At 57.3% G+C, this 22,036-nt stretch overlaps 1 protein-coding gene and 1 long non-coding RNA gene across 7 annotated transcripts; one reads left to right on the top strand and one right to left on the bottom strand.

The window, feature by feature from the left end:
- Window positions 1-2,459: 2,459 nt before the first annotated feature.
- Window positions 2,460-16,225, bottom strand: SLC16A5 (solute carrier family 16 member 5). Of its 6 annotated transcripts, none has more exons than XM_033438450.2 (6): window positions 15,749-15,901; window positions 14,684-14,868; window positions 11,595-11,853; window positions 8,815-8,958; window positions 5,474-6,283; window positions 2,460-4,250 (listed from the first exon to the last, which is right to left on the bottom strand). In XM_033438450.2, the coding sequence occupies exons 3-6, from the start codon at window positions 11,791-11,793 to the stop codon at window positions 4,003-4,005; spliced, it is 1,401 nt and encodes a 466-aa protein (XP_033294341.1). In that variant the 5' UTR covers window positions 11,794-11,853; window positions 14,684-14,868; window positions 15,749-15,901; the 3' UTR covers window positions 2,460-4,002. The 6 variants fall into 6 exon arrangements, with proteins under 6 accessions (XP_033294341.1, XP_033294340.1, XP_049558173.1 ...); XM_033438449.2 differs by having other exon boundaries at window positions 15,652-15,895; XM_049702216.1 differs by lacking the exons at window positions 8,815-8,958; window positions 11,595-11,853; window positions 15,749-15,901 and adding an exon at window positions 15,918-16,225.
- On the top strand, window positions 12,196-12,896 carry LOC125962116 (uncharacterized). The gene is made up of 2 exons (XR_007473541.1): window positions 12,196-12,371; window positions 12,403-12,896. It is a non-coding gene; the product is annotated as an uncharacterized LOC125962116 (long non-coding RNA).
- Window positions 16,226-22,036: the final 5,811 nt, after the last annotated feature.

The raw sequence follows: 22,036 nt of genomic DNA, 5'->3' as shown, positions 1-22,036 counted from the left end.
CCCACACACCAAGGGCCCCCAGGAACGCAAGTGTCGGCTCCCTGTGTCCCCCACGCGGGTCCTTTTGAAACTGAGCAGGACCCTATGGTCCTTGCCCCCCATGTCCTCAGCCTGCCTTTTCTCTGTGGAAAAACTTTAGCCAAAGAATAAGTTTAATCAGAAGTGAAAAAATGCAGAAATAGAGGAAAACAAAGGAGACCAGATAATAATAGTTTAGTCCTTAAGCATAGTCAAGGACCTTTAGTTCGTCCTTAAGTTCTATAGATAACATTCTGAGCTGTATCCTGTGAGCTGTTTTGCAGCTACTGAAGCCCCCACCAGGTGGAGGAGGATGACTACATGATGGCCAAATTGAAGCCATGACATAAGCTGCTCCACTTCACACAATTCCTAGAACTGGCCTCAAAGAAATGGGAACAAACCCTGGAACTAAAGATTAACCGTACTTAAAACGACCAAGATGACGCTGATCAGACCACATTACTGGTTTCAAGCTGACTGTCAGAACTGACTATGCTGTTCTGCTCCCTCCCTCCGCCTATATAACCCTGAAACTCCCTTTTAAAAGCCCCTGTCCCCTGAACAGCAATCGGGAGTTCTCGGACAGGACTCCACCCTCTCCCCGGTTGCCAGCCTCTGAAGCAACCTTTCCTTTCCTACCAACACTTGTCTCTCAAGAATTGGCTTTGTGGGCTTCCCTGGTGGCGCAGTGGTTGAGAGTCCGCCTGCCGATACAGGGGAAACGGGTTCGTGCCCCGGTCCGGGAAGATCCTGCATGCCGCGGAGCGGCTGGGCCCGTGAGCCATGGCCGCTGAGCCCGCGCGTCCGGAGCCTGTGCTCCAAAAAAGAATTGGCTTTCGAGCGGCGAGCAGCCGGACCTGGGTTCGGTAACACTTTGACACTACCTTCTCGTCTGCTTTTCCCAAAAGCCAGGCGACGACTTCCCCGGCAGTCCAGTGGTTGACTCCGCGCTCCCAATGGAGGGGTCATGGGTTCTATCCCTGGTCTGGGAACTAAGATCCTGCATGCCGCCTGGCGCGGCCAAAATGAAAAGCCGGGCAAGCCTGGTACCCTCTGCTTCCCAATCCTGAGCTGAGTCTGCCACCTCTGGCTGGAAGGCATTTTATCAGCCAGGTGGCAGAGAGCACCAGGGGCAGCACCGTCGGGCCCTAGAAGGAGCCCAGCTGTACCGCTTGGGCGGTTTTCTGATGCTGAAGCCCTTCCGCCCACTTCCTTCTCGGGGCTTCTCAGGAAGGGGGCTTGCGACCCAGACCTCATAGGCACAGGGGACAGAGCACCAGGGAGGAAGGTGGTCCTCCCAGACTCCAGTTGTGCTTGAAAATGTGGGGATGAAAGGGGCTTGGGCTGCGAGCTTCTTGAGGGCAAGGGCCATGCTCCTTTTGCCCTGGGCCTGGCATGAGGGCAGAGTGGCTGCCACACTCCAGCCTACCACAGCCCCGTTGAGAGCAGCCTCCACCTCCGTGGTGGGCTCAGGTCCCTGTGATCAGCCCCTGCCCTGTGCACACACCCCTGGGGCAGGAGTTATGACCATAGTCTGGGTGCTTGGGTACCCTGGCTGCTTCTTGCAGGACAGTGGCCCCAGGCCCCTCACCAGGCCCTTCACATTCAGAGGGGAGCTGATTCGACTTGGGGAAGTATATCTCAGCACAAGGTGGCCAGGGGGCTTCTCTGCTTCTGTCTGGACAGAGCAGTAAAGGCCTGGGACCAGGAGCTCAGAGCTTGGGGACAGGATGGAAGGGAGCTCCTGGTCAGGAACTGCTCTAGACCCTCTCTAGAGGAATCCCAGGATCAGCTAAGTGTGGGTTCTGGAATCAGATGGGCCACCCCAGCCTCCCTCATTTGTCCCCTCCTAAGGCTTCAGAGGCTCTCATCTTTGGGAAGAATTCTTCGTCCTTGGTTTTGTGCTGAGGGCAGCGACCAGGTCTTAACTCCTCTCTGCCAGTTCCTGACACACAGTAGATGCTCAATAATATTTGCTGAAGGAATTCTGCCCAGAGATTATCACCACTCTTGCCCAGGGGGCAGAGGAGGTCAGAGTTTCCTATGCTAAATGTTTACTAATATCTTTTTTCCTTGAAAGAAATCAGTTTTCAGGAAGTGGGCCTAAAAGGGGATACACACTTCAAAGGCTTGTGGCTACTAGCACCAAAAAGTATTCATCTACCTACCAGCCCCAACTCTTCTTTTCTGCTCAGTTAAGATGGAGAAGGTGGCAGGACCTGGTAAATGTGTCCAGCTGTGGATTCCCCCTTCAGTGTACAAGCTAGGGATGGTGCCCAAGTACAGGACAGGATGGAGGGGCAGGGAGGCAATGGGGGGTCTTCAGGATCAGACTTTTCAAACCGGAAGAGACTTTAACTTATCTAGGCCAACCTCCTCCTTTTTCAAGGCCCAGAGATGGTCCAGAGTCACACAGAAAATTATGGCGGAGTCAAACGTGAATTCAGGTCTCTATTCCAGCCCAGAGCCCTTTGCTTCACCTCTGTACTACCTCTTTTGGCCAGAAGGGGGCACTCATGAGTCCTGGGAAAGACAACATCCCCAAGGATGCTGACTCACGCCAGTTGGACTCGTGCAGGAGGAAGGCTGGAGTCGGGTCATAAAAAGAAAAGCAATTCTCCTGATAAGGGTTTCTTGTTGAAACCTGGTTGAGCTTGAATCAACAAACAAGGTCCTTGGTGGGAGTAGCCCTGAAGGGGGATGGGGGAAAACTTACTCCAGGCCTCTTTTCTAGCTTCGTTAGTTCACAGGGTTTATAACCCGCTGCAGAAAGTGTTTCTGTGTGTAATTCAAACAAACTCTGTTTTTCCTTTCACTCAGTTGGTACACTGTTGGGACAAGCCTGGGCTGATGACAGCCAGTCCCCAGGTGATGATCTCAGGGAAGGCACCAGCAAAAAGAGTACGTGGCGGCCGGCCGGTCTGGGGGAGAAGCTCTGACTTCCAGGCCAGACGCACAGGCCAGTGGGGAGCAGGGGTGGCCTGGCAGCTGGCCCAGCCAGCCACTTATCCCAGGGTTGACACCTCTGACACAGCAGGGAGAAAAGGCTGACAGGAGAGGGGAGTGAAAGGGCTTCTGCTGCAAAAGCAGCTCCATTTCCACAGAGGTCCTGGGGCCCCGCCGAGCAATCCTTCCTCCCCTGGTCTGATGTGTGGCTCTCCCGCTCCCCCCAGCACTGATCTTCCCAGCCAAGATACAGGATGGGGCAGAGGAGGGAGGAGACCCTAGAGCAGGCCCTGCTGAGTGTGCAGGGGGCCCTCAGACTTCACTGATTCTAGGACCCAAGCCAGGGGCTCCCCTCCAGTTCTCTGCACTGTCGCCAGGATGGGTGCTCCACCTGGCATTTAATCTGTCCAAATCCTGCATCCAGGCCGACGCTCAGCCTGGCCCTCCACCACTGCAACACATTCTCTCCCAAAGCCCTTCTTCCCAAGGTTCCAGGTAGCATGAGGTCCAGCAACCTGTGCTGGGGGCAGCCCTGCGGGCAAGGGCTGGGCCACCTGGGAAGAAGGGGGGCAGGAGAGACTCGGAGGAGGGTTGAGCTCTTCGGAGCTGTCTAGGGGGTGAAGGACAAAGAGATCACATGGGAGGCACCCAGGCCGGACTTGAGGGTCCAGTGTGTTGAGCTGTAGCAGCAGCGCAGGCAGCCAGCTGAGCCAAGCCGGCCATGACAGACCTGAGCTGGGCGCAGACCCACCTTCCTGGGCCCCGGGTACTCTGATGCCCCAGCAAAAAAGTCAGGAGGATCCGCTCCTGGATTCTGCTGGTTAGAAGGAACCCCGAGCCTCTGGAGGTCAGCCTCTAAGGTCCCCACTCCTGGCTGAGTCCCGACGTGCAGAACCCAGATGGCCTTTGGTTCAGGCTTTCTGGGCAGCCCTTCACCTCAGCCTCTGGCGAAGTCGCTGGACATTCCTGGGCTGAGGCAGGCCTCACTGACTTCAGGACTCAGATGCCGGTCACACATGTGAGTGACCCCGGGCCTCAGACGCTGGTCACATACATGATCTCCACGCGCAGCCGCTTCTTGGGACCGTCTGTGTCCTCCAGAGTGAGGCCCTGCTCTGGGGCAGCCTCTGTTACAGCTCCTTGCACCTCAGCCTGCGGGCCCTGCCTCTCAATCTTCCCCAGGGCCCAGAAACTGCCACCCATGAAGAGGGCGGCTGAGATGAGGAAGAAACTTGACATGTAGAAAACATAGCTGAAGTTGCTGGTGGTGTCTAGGAGGAGTCCTAGGGGACAGAGAGCAAGTTAGGCCACTGCCCTTGGCTACCAGGCCTCCCACCCACGCCCCCTCACCCCTGCGAAACTGTGTGCTCTGTGAGAGCAGGGATTTTATTGTTGTCTCTGCTGCATCCCCAGCACGAGGAACCATGGCTGGCACCTAGTGGGAACTCATTAGGTATTTGTTGAATGAAAGGAAAGGAAACACTAAACCAGCCCCAGTCCGGGCAGGAAGAGCCCTTGGGCGGCCAGACGAGCACTTAGGGGCATGTTTCCTTCACCCTTGGTGGCAGGAAGCCAAGGACTCAAGGGCCAGTGGCGTCTGGGAGATCTGCTCAGCCCTACCCCAGGCCCGCCACGCCTCCTCCTGGATTGCTCTCCCCACTCGTCGGCTTGGAGAACGCCCTTGGAAACTGGGACTTCCAATGCCACGCTTGAGAGGAGTCCCCGTTGTCTGACTATAATAACCGTGCTGTCTGTTGACTGCCCCCCAGCACCACGGGCTTCACAAACCTTCCCTTTTACTCTGAATGTCACACGCTCAGCCGCCCAGCAAGTCCACTCCTGTGGGTCCCTGCTTCCCGTACCTGTTCGTTTCCCTCCCGGCACAAATCACCATTACGATCACAAAGGGGCCTCTTTGCTCTAATCCCCGACTCCTCCACCAGAAGGTAAGCCCTGAGAGGTGGGGACTAGTTCTCTGTCTTCAGCCCTGCCCACCCCGTGACTGGCACAGGTGTAGGGATGGGTGTGGCAGGTGTTCTCGTCTGCATTTTGCAGATGACACTATGGCTCAGAGAAGGAAAATGACTTGCCCGGGCCCCACAGGCAGAGGATGTTAAGAACAGCAGACATGTGCATAGCACTTACCGTGTGCCAGGCTCTCTACTAAGCTCTTTTCTATATGACACTTGTGATCCCCACAACAAGCCTGTGAGGTAGATTCTACTGTCATCCCCACTTTACTGATAAGAAACCAGAGGTACAGAGGGGAAGACAAAGGACTGAGATAAGTCTGGTATGAAAATCCTTATTTTTCACTGTTCGTACCCCGAGTGCCAGCTGCGGAACAGGCTACAGCCAGTCCCCTGAGGTGCTTGAGAAAATCCCAGATTCCAAGTCGCTCACCCTGAGATGCTGGAGGGGGCCCAAGTCTCCAGACTGTTCCTATTTGCACCCCCCCATGCCCTGCCCAGGCCACCCCTGGCTGCCCTCCCTCCCAGGGCCTCACCGGCCAGTGGCGGGGAGATGAGGATGGAGATGCTCTCCAGGACGGTGAAGAGGCCCAGGGCGCTGGAGAACCGGTCCATGGGGACAATGTCCATGAGGACCTGGAAAAGCAGAGCACCAATGCCGCTCATGGACACACTGTACACCAGGCAGTAGGCCACCAGCACCCGGAAGTCGGCCGACGCCGCGCACGCCAGGTTGGTGAGCCCGTTGAGCAGGGCCGCCAGGCTAAACAGGTACTTGCGGTGACTGGCAAAGTCCCGCCGGCCCGCCACCAGCCCAGCCATGGGCCGCAGGAAGATGTTGCTAAAGCCAATGATGGAGATGAGCAGGGCCGCCCTGTGTTCATCCACCCCGTGCCAAATGGCATAGGGCACCAGGAAGACGTGGGGCAGCGGGAAGCCCACAATCATCCAGGCGACTCCCAGGGTGTACACGCGGTAGCCCACGTTGTGCCGCAGGACATCGAAGGCCAGGTGGCGCCGGATGGCCCGACCGCATGCTGCCGGGCAGCCGCGTGCGGGTCTCTTGGAAGGTGGAGGGAGGCCATCTCTGGTCTCAGGGGTCACACGGGCAGGCACGGGCCTCAGGATGGCCCCACAGACACAGCAGTGGAGGAGAACACCGCCGAAGATGAGGAAGCTGCCTCTCCAGCCCAGGTCCTCCAGGAGATAGCGGGAGAGCAGCGGCCAGAGCATGATGCCCAGGGAGACGCCCGCCGAGGCCAGCGCGTTGGCCAGCACCCGCCAGCGGGTGAAGTACAATCCCAGCACAGTGATGCTTGACTGAAAGCTGAAGCACATGCCCAGGCCTGCGGAAGGAGAGGGGAGGACCAGCTCCAGGGCGCACCCAGTGCAGGGACCCTGGGGTCAGGTCCCAGGTCTGTTCTCCTTCCGTTCCAGCGCAGACCCACTTCCAGGTCCCCAGGGATTTAAGATGGAATCAGCCTACCTCACCACCTCCCTAGAAGCATCCCACCCCTCAGATCTGCCCTCTCAAGGCTGCCAGGGGCACACCTGTTCCCGCTGGCACAGCACCAGGGGGATTTTCAAAACCCTAAATCAGGTTAAGTCTCTCTGCTGCTTAACACCTTCCAAAGATTTCCCATCACACCTAGAAGAAAAGCCAGAGTATTTACTCTGCCCTGGAAGGCCCTGCACGGTCTGGCCCCTGGCCACCCCTTGGGTGCCATCTCAGGCCGCTCTCCCTGGCACTCGCCACGATCAAGCCCCATCGGTCTCTTTCTCTTCCTCTGGACATTAAGCTGCCCACCTACTCGGACATTTGCAGTTGCCATTCCCTCTGCCTGGAATATGCTTCCCTCAGACTTTCCTCTCCTGACTCAGCTTGGATGCCACCTCCCCCTCGCCACTCCGTGCACAGCTGAACATGCTGGAGAGAAAGTTCACAACCACGCTGTGACCACTGGCCTCAGGCGGGCCCTCGGGCCACCCACGGTGCCACTGTAGTTCCCTCGACCATTTACTGTCCCCGCTCTTAGACGACCACCAGGCCTTCCTCCTCTGAGCACCCCGACACCTCCCTCCCGCACTGCCAGCTGACCACCTACCTTCCCGTCTGTGACAATGGACAGTCCGTGCTCCCAGTCAAGGGCAACCCTCCACTTCCGCCCTGCATCCTGTCTACTTGAAGGCACACCCCTCCAGCAATTTCTCTCTCCTGCGGCATCCATTATCCCCTCTTTACTAGATCATTCTCCCTCATTGTTATTTCTCCCGTTAAAACAAAACTCTTGACAACAGTCTCTTCTGGGTACTGGTCCATTTCTCTGCTCTCCCCTTATATCAAAATTTCTTGGAAATACTGTTTATCTCCACTGTCTCCAGTTTCCTTCCTCCTCTTCTTTCTCTCGTTTTTTTTTTTTTTTGGCCGTGCCACGTGGCTTGTGGGATCCCAATTCCCCGACCAGGGATCGAACCTGGGCCACGGCAGTGAAAGCCCAGAATCCTAACTACTAGACCACCTGGGAACGCCCCTATTGTTCTCTTTTGAACCTGTTCCAATCAGACTTTCATCCTTACCTCTGCTCCAGGATTCCTCTTATCAAAGCCGCCAACCTCCACTTTGCAAAGCCAAAGATGGAGTCTGATCCCCACTCGGTCTGATCCATCAGTGGCTTGACAGTCGATCACTCCCTCCTGCTTGCGCACTTTCCTCACTTCCTTTCTCAAGAAACCCCACTCCCTCTCTGTCACTTCTTCCTGCCCAGGCCGCTAACCACTGGAGTGTCCGTGTCCTGGGCCTCAGGCCTCAGTCCTTTACATCCATCCTCCCTTGTTCCCTTAGTGACAGCAGGGTGATACCTCATCTCGAGACTTGAGTACGAGCCATCTCAGGATTCCCCAGCTGCCCGCTCCAGCTCAGGCCTGTTCCCTGAACTCCAGACCGGATGTGTCCAAACCTGAGCTTCCCATCCTCCCGAGAACCTGCTCCTCCCCTAGTTTCCCACTGTAGTTAGTGGCTACTGCATTCTTCCATTCTCCCCTTGGTATCACCCTTCTTGGGTCTTGGGTCATCTTGGCCCCTTCTCTGCACCTCACATGCAGTCCTGAACACAACCACGTCCCATCACCCCAATCATACCACCCTGGTTGAAGGTACCACCACCTCCTGGCTGGGTGGTGACCACGCCCCTGCCTGTTCTCTGCTCCCAGCCCAGCCCCCTATGGTGTATTCTCAACACCGCAGCCAGAGCAGTGCTCAGTGCTTCTCAAACAGCGGCTGGATGACGTCCCTCTGCCCGAACCCCTCACATGGCCTCCCATCTCACTACACAGCCTTTTAGGAACTAAACCTGTTCCTGGTCCCCCCACCCCCCGACCCCTTTGACCCTTCATTCACGCCCCTCCACCCCACCGGCCTCCGCGCTGCTCCTCGAGCACTTCTGGGCCTTTGCTTTTGCTGTTCCTGCTGCCTGGAATGCTCTTCCCCTGCCGGCAGCCTCCCTCACCTCCTTCTGCCCAAATGCCACCTTCTCTGCAAGGCCTTTCCCGACCGCCCTGCTGAAACCAGCAACCTCCCCCAACCCTGCTTCACCTTCCGCACTGGCTGCTTTAGTCATTCTACCTCTTTACTTGTTTAATCTCTACCCACCCCCAGCCGAGCCGGGACACTATCACATCTGCTGTCCTGTCTTCTCAGGTGCTCGTCATGATCAGATATGATCCTTCTTACTCCTCTGTTCATTGTCCCTCTCCCTCATGTGACTGCAGGCGGCCCCAGAAGATGCGGTGCCTCGCCTGCCCTGTTCACTGTGCCTGGCCCTTTTCAATCTTGCACCCAGTAGCTACCCAGCAATTCTCGACATGGAATGACAGTCACCTGTGATGAAGCCTGCCGTGAGGTAGAGCTGGCCGAGGGTGCAGCAGAAGGAGCCGGCCACCATGCCCAGGCTGGCCAGCACGCCGCCCAGCATCACCGTCGCTCTGCAGCCGAAGCGCCCCACCAGGATGCTGCACAGGGGTCCTGTGCGGAGGAGGCAGCCGGCAGGTGGCAGCGAAATGATAAGGTCAGAGGGAGGGGGACAGTGGGCTTGGGAGGGGGTTCCAGCAGGAACTAGCAGGTGGCTTAACGGGCACAGCCCCGGAACATACAGACCTGGGCTCTGAGCTCCGCCCTGCCACAGGCTGGTGACGGGCCAAGCAACGCCAATCCCTCTCTGTGCTGCAGTTTCCTCCCCCAGAGACTGAGGGGTCAGACTGGGTGATGTCTGGCCAGCTGTGAGGTGAGGTGCTGCAAATATTCCGTTTGACCCTGACAAGGATCCCCGGAGGTACAGACTGAGGCCGTTCACTGCACTGACCTGAGGCCGCTTCTGTCCAGGTGAAATGGGATTGGCTTGTGACCTGGGTGGACGCCCCTCATGGGGGTCTGTCTTGGTGGGCGAGGGTCCCAGGGCAGTTAGATCATGGTGAGCACCGCCTCCAGCCCCTGCTCCCCCTTCCCCCATCCTCACGAAGACTGGCCACAGCCCTCCCACCATCCTTCAACCTGTCCAGGGTGGGCAGCCTGGGGCCCTGGGCCACCCTTCACCCGCTGGCTCTGGCCTCTGGGGCACTCTGGAGAAACGCAGGTGGGGTACCCTCTCCCCCCAACCCCCTCCAGCCATCACCAAAGTCTTGCACCCAGATGTTTAGCTCCTGGTAGACAGGGGCCTGTTCTCCCTCACCCACCCCCACCCTGAGCTGCTTTCTCACCAGTGCAGACCCAGAGTAGAAGCCAGTCCTGGCCGCCTGCTCTCGTCACCTCACAGGGCCCCATTCACCAAGTACCCTGCCCCCGAGTACACACAGCAGAGTTTCCCCAGAGTTGCTCTCCCAGAGAGCAGCCAAAGGGACAAGGAAAGTGTGTGTGTGCACTCGGTGTGTGTCTGCGTGTTTGGCGTGGAGAGAGGATGTGTGGGTGTGAGCCAGTACGAGTATGGGAGCGAACATGGGAAGTGAGAGGTCCGTCCTCAGAGGTAATCAAGGAGAGGTAGCCATAGAGGGAGAGGCAAGGCTTTGAAGTGGACATGACTGCTGACTCACACATCTCTCCCACCTCATACTCTGGCCTGACTTTGGAAAGGTGACACTGGGGAAAGCCCTGCGTCATCGAGTTGGGAGTGAGGGGCCGGGATGTGTGCCAGCTCAGCCGAGACAGCCGAGGGCGCTGGGTGGGGCGCTGGGAAGCAAGGTGTTTCTGCTTCCACCCTGAACTCACCCTGCAACACCGGCAAGGCCTTGTACTTTGTGCTTGCTTTCCTCACCTCTAAAACGTGTGGGGGTGAGAGGTACTTAGGATCAAGGACACTTTCAAGTTTAAAATTTCCATGATACTCTGAATGAGCGTGGGCTAAAGGGGTGTGTGTGTGTGTGTGTGTGTGTGTGTGTGTGACACAGAGAGACAGACAGGAGTCCCGGGCCCACTGAGATGCTGGCACACCTGCTAGGCATGAGTCTGAAGCTGGTAGGGGAGTGAGGTCCCCAGCGAATGCCTGGCTCCCAGCCCCTGGCCCAGACCCCTCTCTGGCTGCAGGGAAGGAACTGTCTGAGATTCCCACTACTGCTCAACCTTGCTGACAAAAAGGTTATGCGGTCTGGGCCAGGCCTGGCCTTGCTCCTTGCCAGGCAGCGTGTTCAGGGGTCACTGCAGTGAGGGTGGCTTCTATCCCCGTCTGACTTCCCTCCCCATTCGAGGGAAGGACCTGGAATAACAAGCAGGCTGCTGGTGCCAGGTGGAGGTCAGGGCAGGAGGTAAGCAGGGAGATGGATCAGCTGAGACAGGCAAACACACCCGTGGGGAGAGCCCGGCGGGCTGTGAGGTCCAGCTCTCGCTGACCAGGCCCCTCTGCGGGAACTGCCTGTGGAGCTCTCCCTGGAGATCTTCCAGGAGCCCAAGGCTATTGCGGAGGACCCTCCTGCGCAGCCCCTGCCCTTCCCTTTCCCTGGGGTCAGGGTGAGGTGCTCACATCCCTGGGGGAGCCCTCCCTCCGTCTCCCCAGCCCTTGCAACACCCCCTCTGCTTCCTGGTGAAAGATGGGCTCTTGCCCTGCCCCCCTCCTGCTCCTGGTGTCTTCCTTGAGCCCTCCTTCCCATCCTGAAGCCCTGATGAGGGTCTCCGGAATACTAATAACTCACAGCTGCTTCCACTGCCCTAGCTCTCGGACCTGGCCGGGACCTCATGTGACCTTCTCTGCAATCCTGTGTGGGAGGTGGGCAGGATGGGATACTGGGTGTTACTCCCATATTGCAGAGGAAGAAACTGAGGTTCCGAGAGGTCACCCAGCAGGACCCCAAGCCGCTCCTCCTCCAGTCTGTGCTTGAGTGCCCGGCACGCCTGCAGTCTGGATCCATCCTCCCACGGTCATCAAGGGGACCGGCTTTACCTCTCAGGGGCCTCTCCATCCTCTGCCCCTCCCCAGCCCAGTCCAGCCCAGCCCCCCCAGACTCCAGGCAGGGGAGCTGGCCCTGTTGAAATCAGAGGAGGTCTTAGGGATACACAGCACAGGGCAAAACCTGTGGCCTCAGAGAGAGGGACCCAGGAGGCCAGGGAGGTTGTGGCTTCCTCCCCAACCCAGGCTCTTTTTCATCCCTCCCTCCATCCCTCCCCTGGCTGCTCACCCCCTGCATGGAGCATGGCTGTCAGGATGGACGGGAACCAGGAGGTCTCGCTGTTGCTGGCCTGGAACTCACGCTGCAGTTCAGTGAAGAAGATGCCGATGCATGTGGGGAAGCCCAGGGTGAGGCCCTGGGTCACCACAGAGGCCAGGAGCACCATCCAGGCCCAGCAGCCCTCCGAACACTCCAGGGCCTGGGGCATCCTCGGCTCCAAGTGCTGCCGCCACAGCCTCGCGGCCACTGCTCCTACTGCCCGGGCCGCCTGGGGAAGGGACAGAATGGAGCTGCCAGCCCTCCCTTGGCCCACCCGCCACCTTCCCTGGGTGCTTGAAACCATCCCTTCCTCTTGCCCCAGCACCAGGTATCACAGAGGGGCACCGCCCCCTGGGAGGTGGCCAGAGGCCCATGCGCTGGCCTTGGCATCTCCTTTCACCTGCTTCCCAGAGCAAGCCTGGAGGGAGGGACAGGAGGGGCAAGCAGGTGAGCCATAAGTCAGACAAGGCAGGTGGGTGGAATTCTTTCTGGTTGTTACATCACTTAGTGGTCGGCAGGTGGGACCTCCCAGCCAGCCTTGGCCCGACCGCACACACCACGTGGCACGCACTCGACAGTCGCTTCCAGAATGGAGCAGGCGTCTGAGCCAGCCTAGCCCCGACGGCGCACAGGCGCACACGGATACCTTCCGAACATTCATAACCAGGCTTCCTGCTCACAAACACGGGCTTTCGCGATGCCACATCAACAGCCAGGTTCCCTGTCAGTGCTGCTGTGACGGCTGAGGTTCCCTGTCAGTGCTGCTGTGACGGCTGAGGTGAGCAAGACAGGGCTGGGGTCCCCCAGGAGCGCACACAGAACAGCTACACGAGGGCTTACGTAGACACACACACAGAGGGTTTCCCTGGTGGCGCAGTGGTTAAGAATCCGCCTGCCAATGCAGGGGACACGGGTTCGAGCCCTGGTCCGGGAGGATCCCACGTGCTGCGGAGCAACTAAGCCCGTGCGCCACAACTACTGAGCCTGCGCTCTAGCGCCCGCGCGCCACAACTACTGAAGTCCGCGCACCGAGAGCCTGTGCTCTGCAACAAGAGAAGCCACCGCAATGAGAAGCCTGCGCACCGCAATGAAGAGTAGCTCCCGCTCGCCGCAACTAGAGAAAGCCCGTGTGCAGCAACAAAGACCCAACGCAGCCAAAAAAAAAAAAAAAAAAAAAAATACACACGCAGACACACACCACGCAGACAGGCAGAGAGAAACACATGGAACCACCCAGGAACACAGATTTATATGCAGACACACACTTACATAGACACATACAGAAAAGTCTAGAGACACACAGACACACACAGTCACACATACAGATGCGCACAGACATATACAGAGACACACAGACATACACTTACGCAGATACACACTTAAAGAGACAAACTCAGACAAGCCTAGAGACATACAATCAAATGCACACAGACAGACACATGCTACACAGACGTAAGGACACACACAAACTCACAGGGTTGCACGCTCTGCAGACAGATACACACACCCTCACATCTTTGATTCAGTCCCACCTCGGTTCCTCGCCACCACCCAGGCCACTCCCCCCATCACAGAAGCTGCCTTAACCAGGCTGCAAAGCCCCAGCCCCCTCCCCAGATGTCGAGCCCTTTTCCAGTCCCCTCCATCCTGGCTCTCCAAAGAGCCAAAGGGTCCCAGGAGCTCCTGTTCCCAAGCCTCCCTCCTTTTAGCCCCAGGCCCGGAAGATCCATGGAAACTCAGGAAACTACCAGAAATATGAAACCCCCTTCCTGCCAAGCCCAGCACCCCACCCCTCCCCCCCACCCCAGGGCCCAGGAGCTTTAACACAGCACCTAAGCCGGACCCACCCTAACTGCCTCCTTCATGGGCCCCAATCCCTTCTCCAGCCACAAGGCCTCTTCCCTCCCCAGAGGACCCCCAGGGGCCCTGCCAAGGGGAGCAGCCCATTCATCCCTAGCCCCGGAGAGTGTGGGGCGGGTGTGTGTGTGTGGGGGGGACCTCGAGTCCTGTGTGTGGGCTGGGAGCACCTCCTGCCCTCCTAGCTCCTGCACATGACACTAGCCCTAGAGATCCCCCAGCTCCGATTCTCCTGGCTCAGCCCCATGCTCAGGGCAAACCTCAGACACAGGCTCCTCCGGCAAACTGGCTCTCGCCCCTTCCAGGATTTCTGTTCCCTTGGCAAACGAAAAGGCCACTGGTGCCACCTGATCCTCTCTGTGAATGTCAAGTCTCCCCACCCTGCTCTACTGCTCACCCCCCTCCCCACGCATCCCGGCCCCTCGGTCCTCCCAGACCTGCCACCTTCCCCCTCCTCCCAGAAGGGCCGCCAGCCTTCCCTCCACCACCCTCACTTCCTCCCGCTGCCCCCCATGGCGCCCCACCCCAGCACTCCCCAGCCCCTCCCTGCTCTGGTCCCCTCTCCTTCCGCCCTTGTCCGGCCCCTCTGTGGAGAGGTCTCCCCTCTATGGAGAGGTCTCTTTCATGCCCTTAGTCCAGGACTCTGACCTTCGCTCTGCACTTACCTTCCCTTTGAACCTTTCAATGGAGCTAGTTTCTCCTCCCTCCAGGCCCCCCAGACAATCAGAGTCCAGGAAACCCTAAGCACCTTTGTTCTCTCTTTGCCCTGGCCTCCCTCTGGGAGCTGTCTTGAAGACTTTGGCCTTCCACAAGGAGGCTATCTCCTCCCATACACCCCCAGTTCCCGGGTCACACACATAGCTTTTCTGTCCCCCAGCCCCTCCCTCAGCAAGCTGGTTCCCCCTCCGGCTGCAGAGATTCCAAAATCCTCAGCCAGAGAGAAGTCCTGTTGGTCCTTCAAGATTCAGCTCCAGCAGCACCTCCAGGAAGCTACCCTGACCCTTACCCCAGGCTAGGCTAGGCCCTTTCCCGTACTCCTCTCTGTAATAGCAGTTCTCACACCACATTGGAGTGGGTCCTTCCCTTGTTTATCACTGTCGCCCCCCTCCTCCTCCCCACCTTCCATACCACGAGCAGGACCTGTTCACAGCCCCGCACCCAGCCTCCACCTGAGCACAAAATGTAACATTAATGTGACCCACCTGTGTTCTCCAGGGGGCAGGCAAGCCCAGGAACAAGGGTGACCTGGTTTCCCAGCAGGTAGGTCCATTCCAGAAGACTCGAGCAGAGCGGAGATGGGGGCTCCGGCTCCACCTCTGCCCCAGCAGAGAAGTGGTCTTCCCTTGGTACTGGGAACCAGGAGTCACAATCACTGCCTGGTGCGTGGCTGGGGCAAAGGAGGGAAACGCGACTGGAGACACTTCACTCTCCCTTCCCAGGACTGGAGGCAAGCAGCTTTCCGCAGGAGCTGCCGACCTCAGCCCTCAGGGGTCCCCCACCCAGAGTGAGACCATCTTCATGCCCAGGTGGCCTGAAGCCGGGTTTGTGGGCAGGGCAGAAGTTCACATGTCCTTCTCCCGTCACACACAGTCCCTGGGCTTCTCATCTGATGACAGAGGCCTAGCTAGGCCCTCAGAATCCAGTCCCAGCCCCTCTGAGCTCGCAGGTACCGGCAAAAGGGTGAGCGGATGCTCTCACACAGGGCTTTGGGGTTAGGCGCCGCCCCCTCTCCCTCTGCCCCCTTCCCGCGGTGGGAGAGCTGGTGAGAGGAAAACGAGGAATCACCAGCTTCACCAGCAGCGGAAGGATGGCCAGACCCTGCAGACCCCCTCTCTCCCCAGGCCCCACATCAGGCAGGATCCCGGGCCTGAAGCCCAGGACACAGGACAGGCAGCAGTGCGGGTTCCTGCAGGACAGGAGAGCAGCAAGAACCAGCCTGAGCTTGGGGTTGACAAGCCCGCACATCCCTGCACCTGGCAGGGGCCGGCTGGCGCCAGCCACCCTCCTCCCTTCTGTGCCTCCAAAGGTGCCCCGCCATCCGGGCAGGGGCAGGCTGACCACAGCCTGGAAGGGGGATGGGATAGGCAGCAGGAACTTCCTGACCTCTTGTCACCCTGGCTCAGTCCCTGCTGTCGGGATCTAGTTTCCTTCCACTCGGCTTCCCACCCACCCCGAGATGGATCTCCTCTGGGTGGGGCTTCTGGACGTCCAGGCGGCGTCCCCGTGGAGATTTCAGCCCAGGCCTTGGCTGGTGCCTGTCCCCTCACCCCTCAGGCCATCGCAGGCTGGGGCGGCCCAGGACCCGGGCAAGAGGCTTTTCTGGATCCTCTCCCCCCACAGGCGGGAAGGGGCCCCGGAGGCCCACGGCGGGGCGGGCCCGCGACGGCGCTCACAGGGACCCCGGCACCCTGGGGACTGTGGGGAGAGCCCGCTCACCGGCTCGCCCGGGCCCGGCGGAGGGGCGGCTCCACTCCAGCGGAGCGCGGCTTCCTGCGGCCCGGCCCGCTCGCGGTGGAGGCGGCAGGACGCCGGGCGGCGGCGGGGACCGGAGGGGCGGGCCGCAGGGCTCCGGTGGGCGGGCCCACCTCCGCGTCTCCAGGGAGCCGGGCGGGGAGGCCTCCGGGCGAGGCGGTGGGGCGTGCCCGGTGCCCGGGGCCCGCAGCCGCTTCTGTCAACCTCGACCCCTCCTCTGAGTGGCCCCGACCCCCGCTCGGCGGGTTCATTTGCATGTCGTTAGCATGTCATTTGCGTAGCCCGCCTTCTCACTTTGCGGCTTCTCGATTTTCCCGCTCTGGGTTCTAGGGACGCCAGGAGTGGAAGAGAGAAAGCGTGTGATAAGAGACTCCACCTCCCAGCGGCAGCGGGGTGGGAGGCCAGGGTGCAGGATTCTTTCTTTGGGGGCTTTAGCTGCCCAGGAGTCCTTCCAATGAAAACCTAGAGCTTTGAGGGCCACATCCAGGGGAGCCCAGGAAGGCAGCTGTGCGGAGCAGACAAGAGCGTGGACCCCTCAACCCTGGGGGCAGGTCAGACGGCGCCCACCACCTCCGCGTGCGCCTCTCCCCCACCTAGCCAGCCCTTCATATGCATTGTTTAAAATGTATTCAATTAGTACAAAGTTACAGTAACCAGTACAGGCATAAGAGTAGACATAGATCGGTGGACTAGAATTGAGAACAAACCGTTACATTTACAGTCAGTTGATTTTCCGTAAGTGTGCTGCGACGATCCGGGGTGGGAAGAACAGTGTTTTCAGCGAACAGTGCTGGGTAGCTGCATGTAAAAGAAAGTGGTTGCGGTTGGCCTTCCACCTCACACCATTTAAAGAAAAAAGAAAAAAAAAAAAAAGGCTTACAGATAGAAATGTAAAACCTAAAACTGTGAACTTTTTAAAAAAGATTTTTGATGTGGACAATTTTTAAAGTTCTAATCGAATTTGTTACAATACTCCTTCAGTTTTATGTTTTGGTTTTTTGGCCGGGAAGCAGGTAGGATCTTAGCTCCCCCACCGGAATCAAACCTGCACCCTCTGAATTGGAAGGCAAAGTCTTAACCACTGGACCACCAGGGAAAGCACTGAATTCTGTTGAAGAAAGCACAGGAGTAACTCTTCATGGCCTTGGAATTAGGCAATGGATTCTTAGACACTACACCAAAAGCACGAGTGACAAAGGAAAAAACATAAATTGGATGTCATCAAAATTAAAAACTTTGGGGGAATTCCCTGGCGGTCCAGTGGTTAGGATTCCAAGCTTTCACTGCCAAGGGCCCGGGGTCAAGCCACATGGCATGGCCCAAAAAAAAAAAAAAAAAACCTAAAATCTTTTGTGCACTAAAGGACACCATCAGGAAAGTGAACAAATAACCCTCAGAATGGGAGAAAATATTTGCAAATCATATATCTGATAAGGGACTTGTATTGAGAATATATAAAGAACTCTCACAACTCAACAGTAAAAAGACAAATTAACCCCATTAAAAATGGGCAAAGGATATGAATAAATATTTCTCCAAAGAAGATATGCAAACGGCCAACAAGCACATGACAAGATATTCAACATCATTATTCATCGGGGAAATGCAAATCAAACCCACAATGAGGTACCGCTTCCCACCCACTGGGATGGCTTAACTTCTGGATGAATGATGTAAGAGATACTCTATCAAGTTGTGAGTCCATCTTAAACATAAGACATTGTTGTGACTGTGGTTCATGTTCTTGCCAACAGTCACTGTGCTGGGTTGCCTCTTACTGGGGGCATATTCAGCTCAGCCTGAGGTTCCCTGGATACAAACTTTGGGAGGAGGGGATTAAGGTTTATCCCATGGTTCCATAGGGATGGTCCCAGGCCTTGAGAGGTCCAGTGTGGGGGACAACAGGGATCATACTACAGGGTCTGCACCATCTCGTCACCCCTTATCTCAGCCTGGCCCAGTACTGAGTGGCAGTAAGACAGGAGGGAAGGGGGCAGGGCACAACCATTAAAAGAATGACACAGCTGAGGATACAAAAAAACTAGTTAGAACCAACTAGGCCCAGGGACTTCTCGCAGACCTGGAGCCTTATTATACACTTACTGTAATACATTAGCAGGCTAAATGACACACATACCAGTACCATGACAGTTCCGAGGCTGACCATAAAAGGCCAAAAGTGGGCGGTGGCCCAATTCCTGGAAATCCCCACCCCTTCCCCAAAATAGCTGGAATAATCTTCCCACTTGTTAGCCCATGAAATTACCCAGCCCATAAAAACTAACAGCCCCATGCCCCAGGGCCCCTCTCACCTTCAGAGAGGGACTGCTTTCTGCCTATGGAATGCGTATTTTTCTAAAGAAATTCGCTTCCACTTTACTATGGCTCGCTCTTGAATTCTTTCCTGCATGAAGCCAAGGACCCTCCCTTGGCGGCCCGTCCCAGGAATTTGCCCGAGACCTGGGACTCGACTATTCTCTCGTGCCCCCTTCTCCTGCAACAGCAGTACCTGCCCCAGGTACTCAGAACAGGCTGGATGTAGCCCTCCAATCCATCCCTGGGTACTCTGGCGGGACCCAGGGACTTAATACCCAGGGACTTCCTGGAGGCTCTTACCCTCTCTGAAAAAATCAAACCAAGAGGTTTTCCAGGACCTCACTATTTCCTGGGGAGCCCCACCCTAATATTCGACCTCTACTCATCAAGATGAAATTGAGAGCTGTGAGGATACCCCCTCCACCATCCTGGACTCTGGGTACTTCTCCAGATTGAAGCTCCCTCCAGGTTGGGGCATACTCACTGTGTCTGCAGAGCTCAGAGCCAGGGTCTGTGGTGCCCACAGGCAGTCCCCACAGCCTTCCCCAGCCTTCCTCCGTGACTCTGTACCCTAAGTGTTGGTCTGAGTGCACACCCTGGTCACCGGGCCCAGTTTTGTTAGGGCCCATGACAGCTGTCAGTGAGGGGTGGGTGACAAGGGACTCAGAGTTGGAAAGGTCCTCATCCACAGAGAAGCAAACTGCGGCATCTGCTCAAAGAGAGAGGGAGGCACCTACTCAAAGTCATAAATCTTTAAGAATTAATAGTAAGTTATTAGTAGTTAATAACGCAATCGCCGTACATCACTAAGAATAACCACCACTACATTCATTGCTCATCTGCCAACCCCCCTGAGATCTTCACACCTGCATGGTTGGTCCCCTTCCCTGAAACACTCTGTCATGATGATCCTTTTTTTTTTTTTTTTTTAAACCCGGTTGGCCCTTGGTTGGCCTGCAACTGTCAGTTTAGAATCTGCTTCCTCCAGGATGGCCTCCCAGACCTCCCATGTCGAGGCATTAATCCTGCTGAGTGTTGTGCATCTCCCCCACTAAGCTCCCTGAGGCTTAGGAGCTTTCTTGCCCAGTTGATCAACACGACCCCAGCACTTAGCACAGTGTGTAGCACAGGATAATAATAACTATAATAAGAAGGGTCAACACGTATGGATGGAGGTTCTCAGTGCTGTCCAGATACTGCCTCATTGGCTGAATGAAGGAATGGAGTATTGCCCGTCCAAGTCACTCCCCCCATTCTAGGATCTTATCACCCCAAGCCCAGGACCTGGCATCCTTTAAAAATATTTTAGTTACTGGAAAGCGCCAGGATGTGATTCTGGTCCCTCTGCCCTTCTCTCCAGGTCTTGGCCTCTGGCAGTGACCCTGTGGTGTCCCTGACATGGACAGAGTGCCGACTGCTGGGATAATGGGGACAGTCTGTCTGTCCAGGCTTTTCTGAATGCTGTTGGCTCTGGGCCCCTGGGTGCCTTCCTACTCAAGGGCCCATTTCCTTCTCCACCAGCTCTATCCTTTTTCTACCCTCTGCCTGTCACCCCCCTCTGCCTGTTTGTCCTACTCTGCCAGGGCGTGCGGCAGCTTGTCAGCTGGCCCCAGAGGCCTAGGCCATGCCACCCAGCCGGCTATTTCCCCAGAAGACCCCCTGAACTCAGATCTGAGGTGCATAGTCTCTCCCAGGGCTGGCCATGGTTGCGGGTCTAATGTTGGGGTATATCGTACCCCGGCCCCCTCCACTCCAGCCCCCACCTCCTGGGGGAGCAGAGATGCCCTGATGGCTCCCATCGAGGGGCAGCAGATCGCCCAATGCTGGGGCCAGCCTGGGGAGCAGGACAAGAGAAACCACAGGGTGACCTCCTGCCCCCTGATTTGGAATCATCCCTGTGCTGACCCTCGCCCTGATTTCGGGTGTGTGGGAAGGGGCAGCGGTCATCAGGCAGGCAGGCACTGCTAGAAGCATCACCTGGGCACAGCCCTTGCTCCGAGGCCCCCGGTGCTTTGGGCCACCCCTCCCTCTGAGTCCCCTCTTCCTTCTCCCTCTTTCTCCTTTTGCCTGTCTTACCCAGACTCTCTCCTCCGTGCCACCCTCCTCTCTGGAGCTCCAAGCCCTCCTCCTTGAGATTTTCTCACTGTCACCGGAACTGAGCCTGTCCCCATACTGCTCACACCATCTTCCCCTTAGACCAGGCCCCTCCTCTGTTCTCTGACTCGATCCCATCCAGGCCCTCCCTCCCACCCCTTGGCCTTCGTCTTCATATCCAGCTGATCTCTACAGACTCTTCCCTTTGCGATTTCACTCAGCTGTCTTCTCTCTTCCTGATGCTGGGGTCACTTCAGACCCACACTCAGCCTTGACAGATCTCTCTCCTCAGCCTCCCTGCCTGAAATACCAGATCCATCTTGCAAAAGCCCCCCCCACCCCAACCCTTTTCAGGGCTGCATTGGAAGGCCTTCCGGCTCTGAGTTCACAGATCACTCTGCCAACACCCTGGCAGGCCTCCTCTCTGCACACTCGTTTCCCAATACTCCCAGCCCATGTGCCTGGAAGCTCACCCTTGGGGTTCGTCTCCTCACCCATCCCTTCCCCATGTGAATTTCTGCTCTTACACCATCCCCTCCTGAGTCCTCACTTCACCTACAGCACACTTCCACTCACTCCCACTCAGCCTGGCCCTGGTGCCCAGGCCACACATGGTTCTCCCCACCTGGGCTGCCCTGATACCCTCAAAACTGTCCATGTAAAAACAAACTGGGGGGGACTTCCCTGGTGGCACAGTGGTTAAGACTCCGTGCTTGCAATGCAGGGGGCCCGGGTTCGATCCCTGGTCAGGGAATTAGATCCCACATGCATGCCGCCACTAAGAGTTCACATGGCATTTAAACAAGCTCGAGTCTCTCCTACAATGAAACAAGAACAAAAATCTACCCTCCCTCCCCTCATATCCCCCTCGGGTTCCCGCCCCTGCCCCTCCACATCCTGACTTGGTGGGAACAGCATCTCCTCTCACTGGGTCCATACCTCCCCTCCCCCTCCGCCCTCTAAGGAAAACTTCTGCCCCTCTGGTCATTCCCATGTTACACATCCAATGAGCATGTTTAGTCTTGATCTGCCTGAAGCATCGGCCCACATTGATCCCTCCCTCCTGGAAATTTGCTCTCTCCTTGGCTTGCAGAACATCATTCTCGCCTGGGTTTCCTCCCATGTTTCTGGCCGCTCGTGCTGTTTGCTCTGGACCTTTAAATGGCCGAGTCCCACAGGCTCTGACCTTCATCCTCTCCTCTTCTCTATCCCCTTCTGTAGCTCCAACCACCACCTTTATAGTGATCACTCCACATGTTCTATGTCCAGACCGTATATCCAAACTGGCACCTTCACGTGTGTGCCTCAACAACCCTAAAGCCCGACATCAGCTAGAACCTGCCATCAACGCTGGCCTCCACTGCCCCTGGTGTGGCCACAGGGCCCTCAGAGCCTGGCCCTTGCCCACCCTTCCAGCCCCAAGTAGCTCTCCCTCACTTGATGCCCTCCAGCCACCTGAGCTTTCTCTGCTTGTCATGTTCCCCCAGCTGAGGGGTCTTTGCCTCTGCTGCTCCCCGCTGCTTGGAGCCCCGTCCTGACCCTCTGTGCCTGGCTAACCCCTGTCACCTCAGACAGAAGCTCAAGCGTCACTTCCTTCGGGATGCCCTCCCTGGTTTCCCTGCTGGGGCTGGTGCTACTGATTATTCCTTCCCCTCACAGGTCTACTGCTCCGC

Source organism: Orcinus orca, chromosome 19 (assembly GCF_937001465.1).
Source record: "Orcinus orca chromosome 19, mOrcOrc1.1, whole genome shotgun sequence".
NCBI classification, from domain to species: Eukaryota; Metazoa; Chordata; class Mammalia; order Artiodactyla; family Delphinidae; genus Orcinus; species Orcinus orca.
The sequence above is the reverse complement of the archived record's forward strand: the minus strand, read 5'-3'. Positions and strand labels throughout refer to the sequence as shown.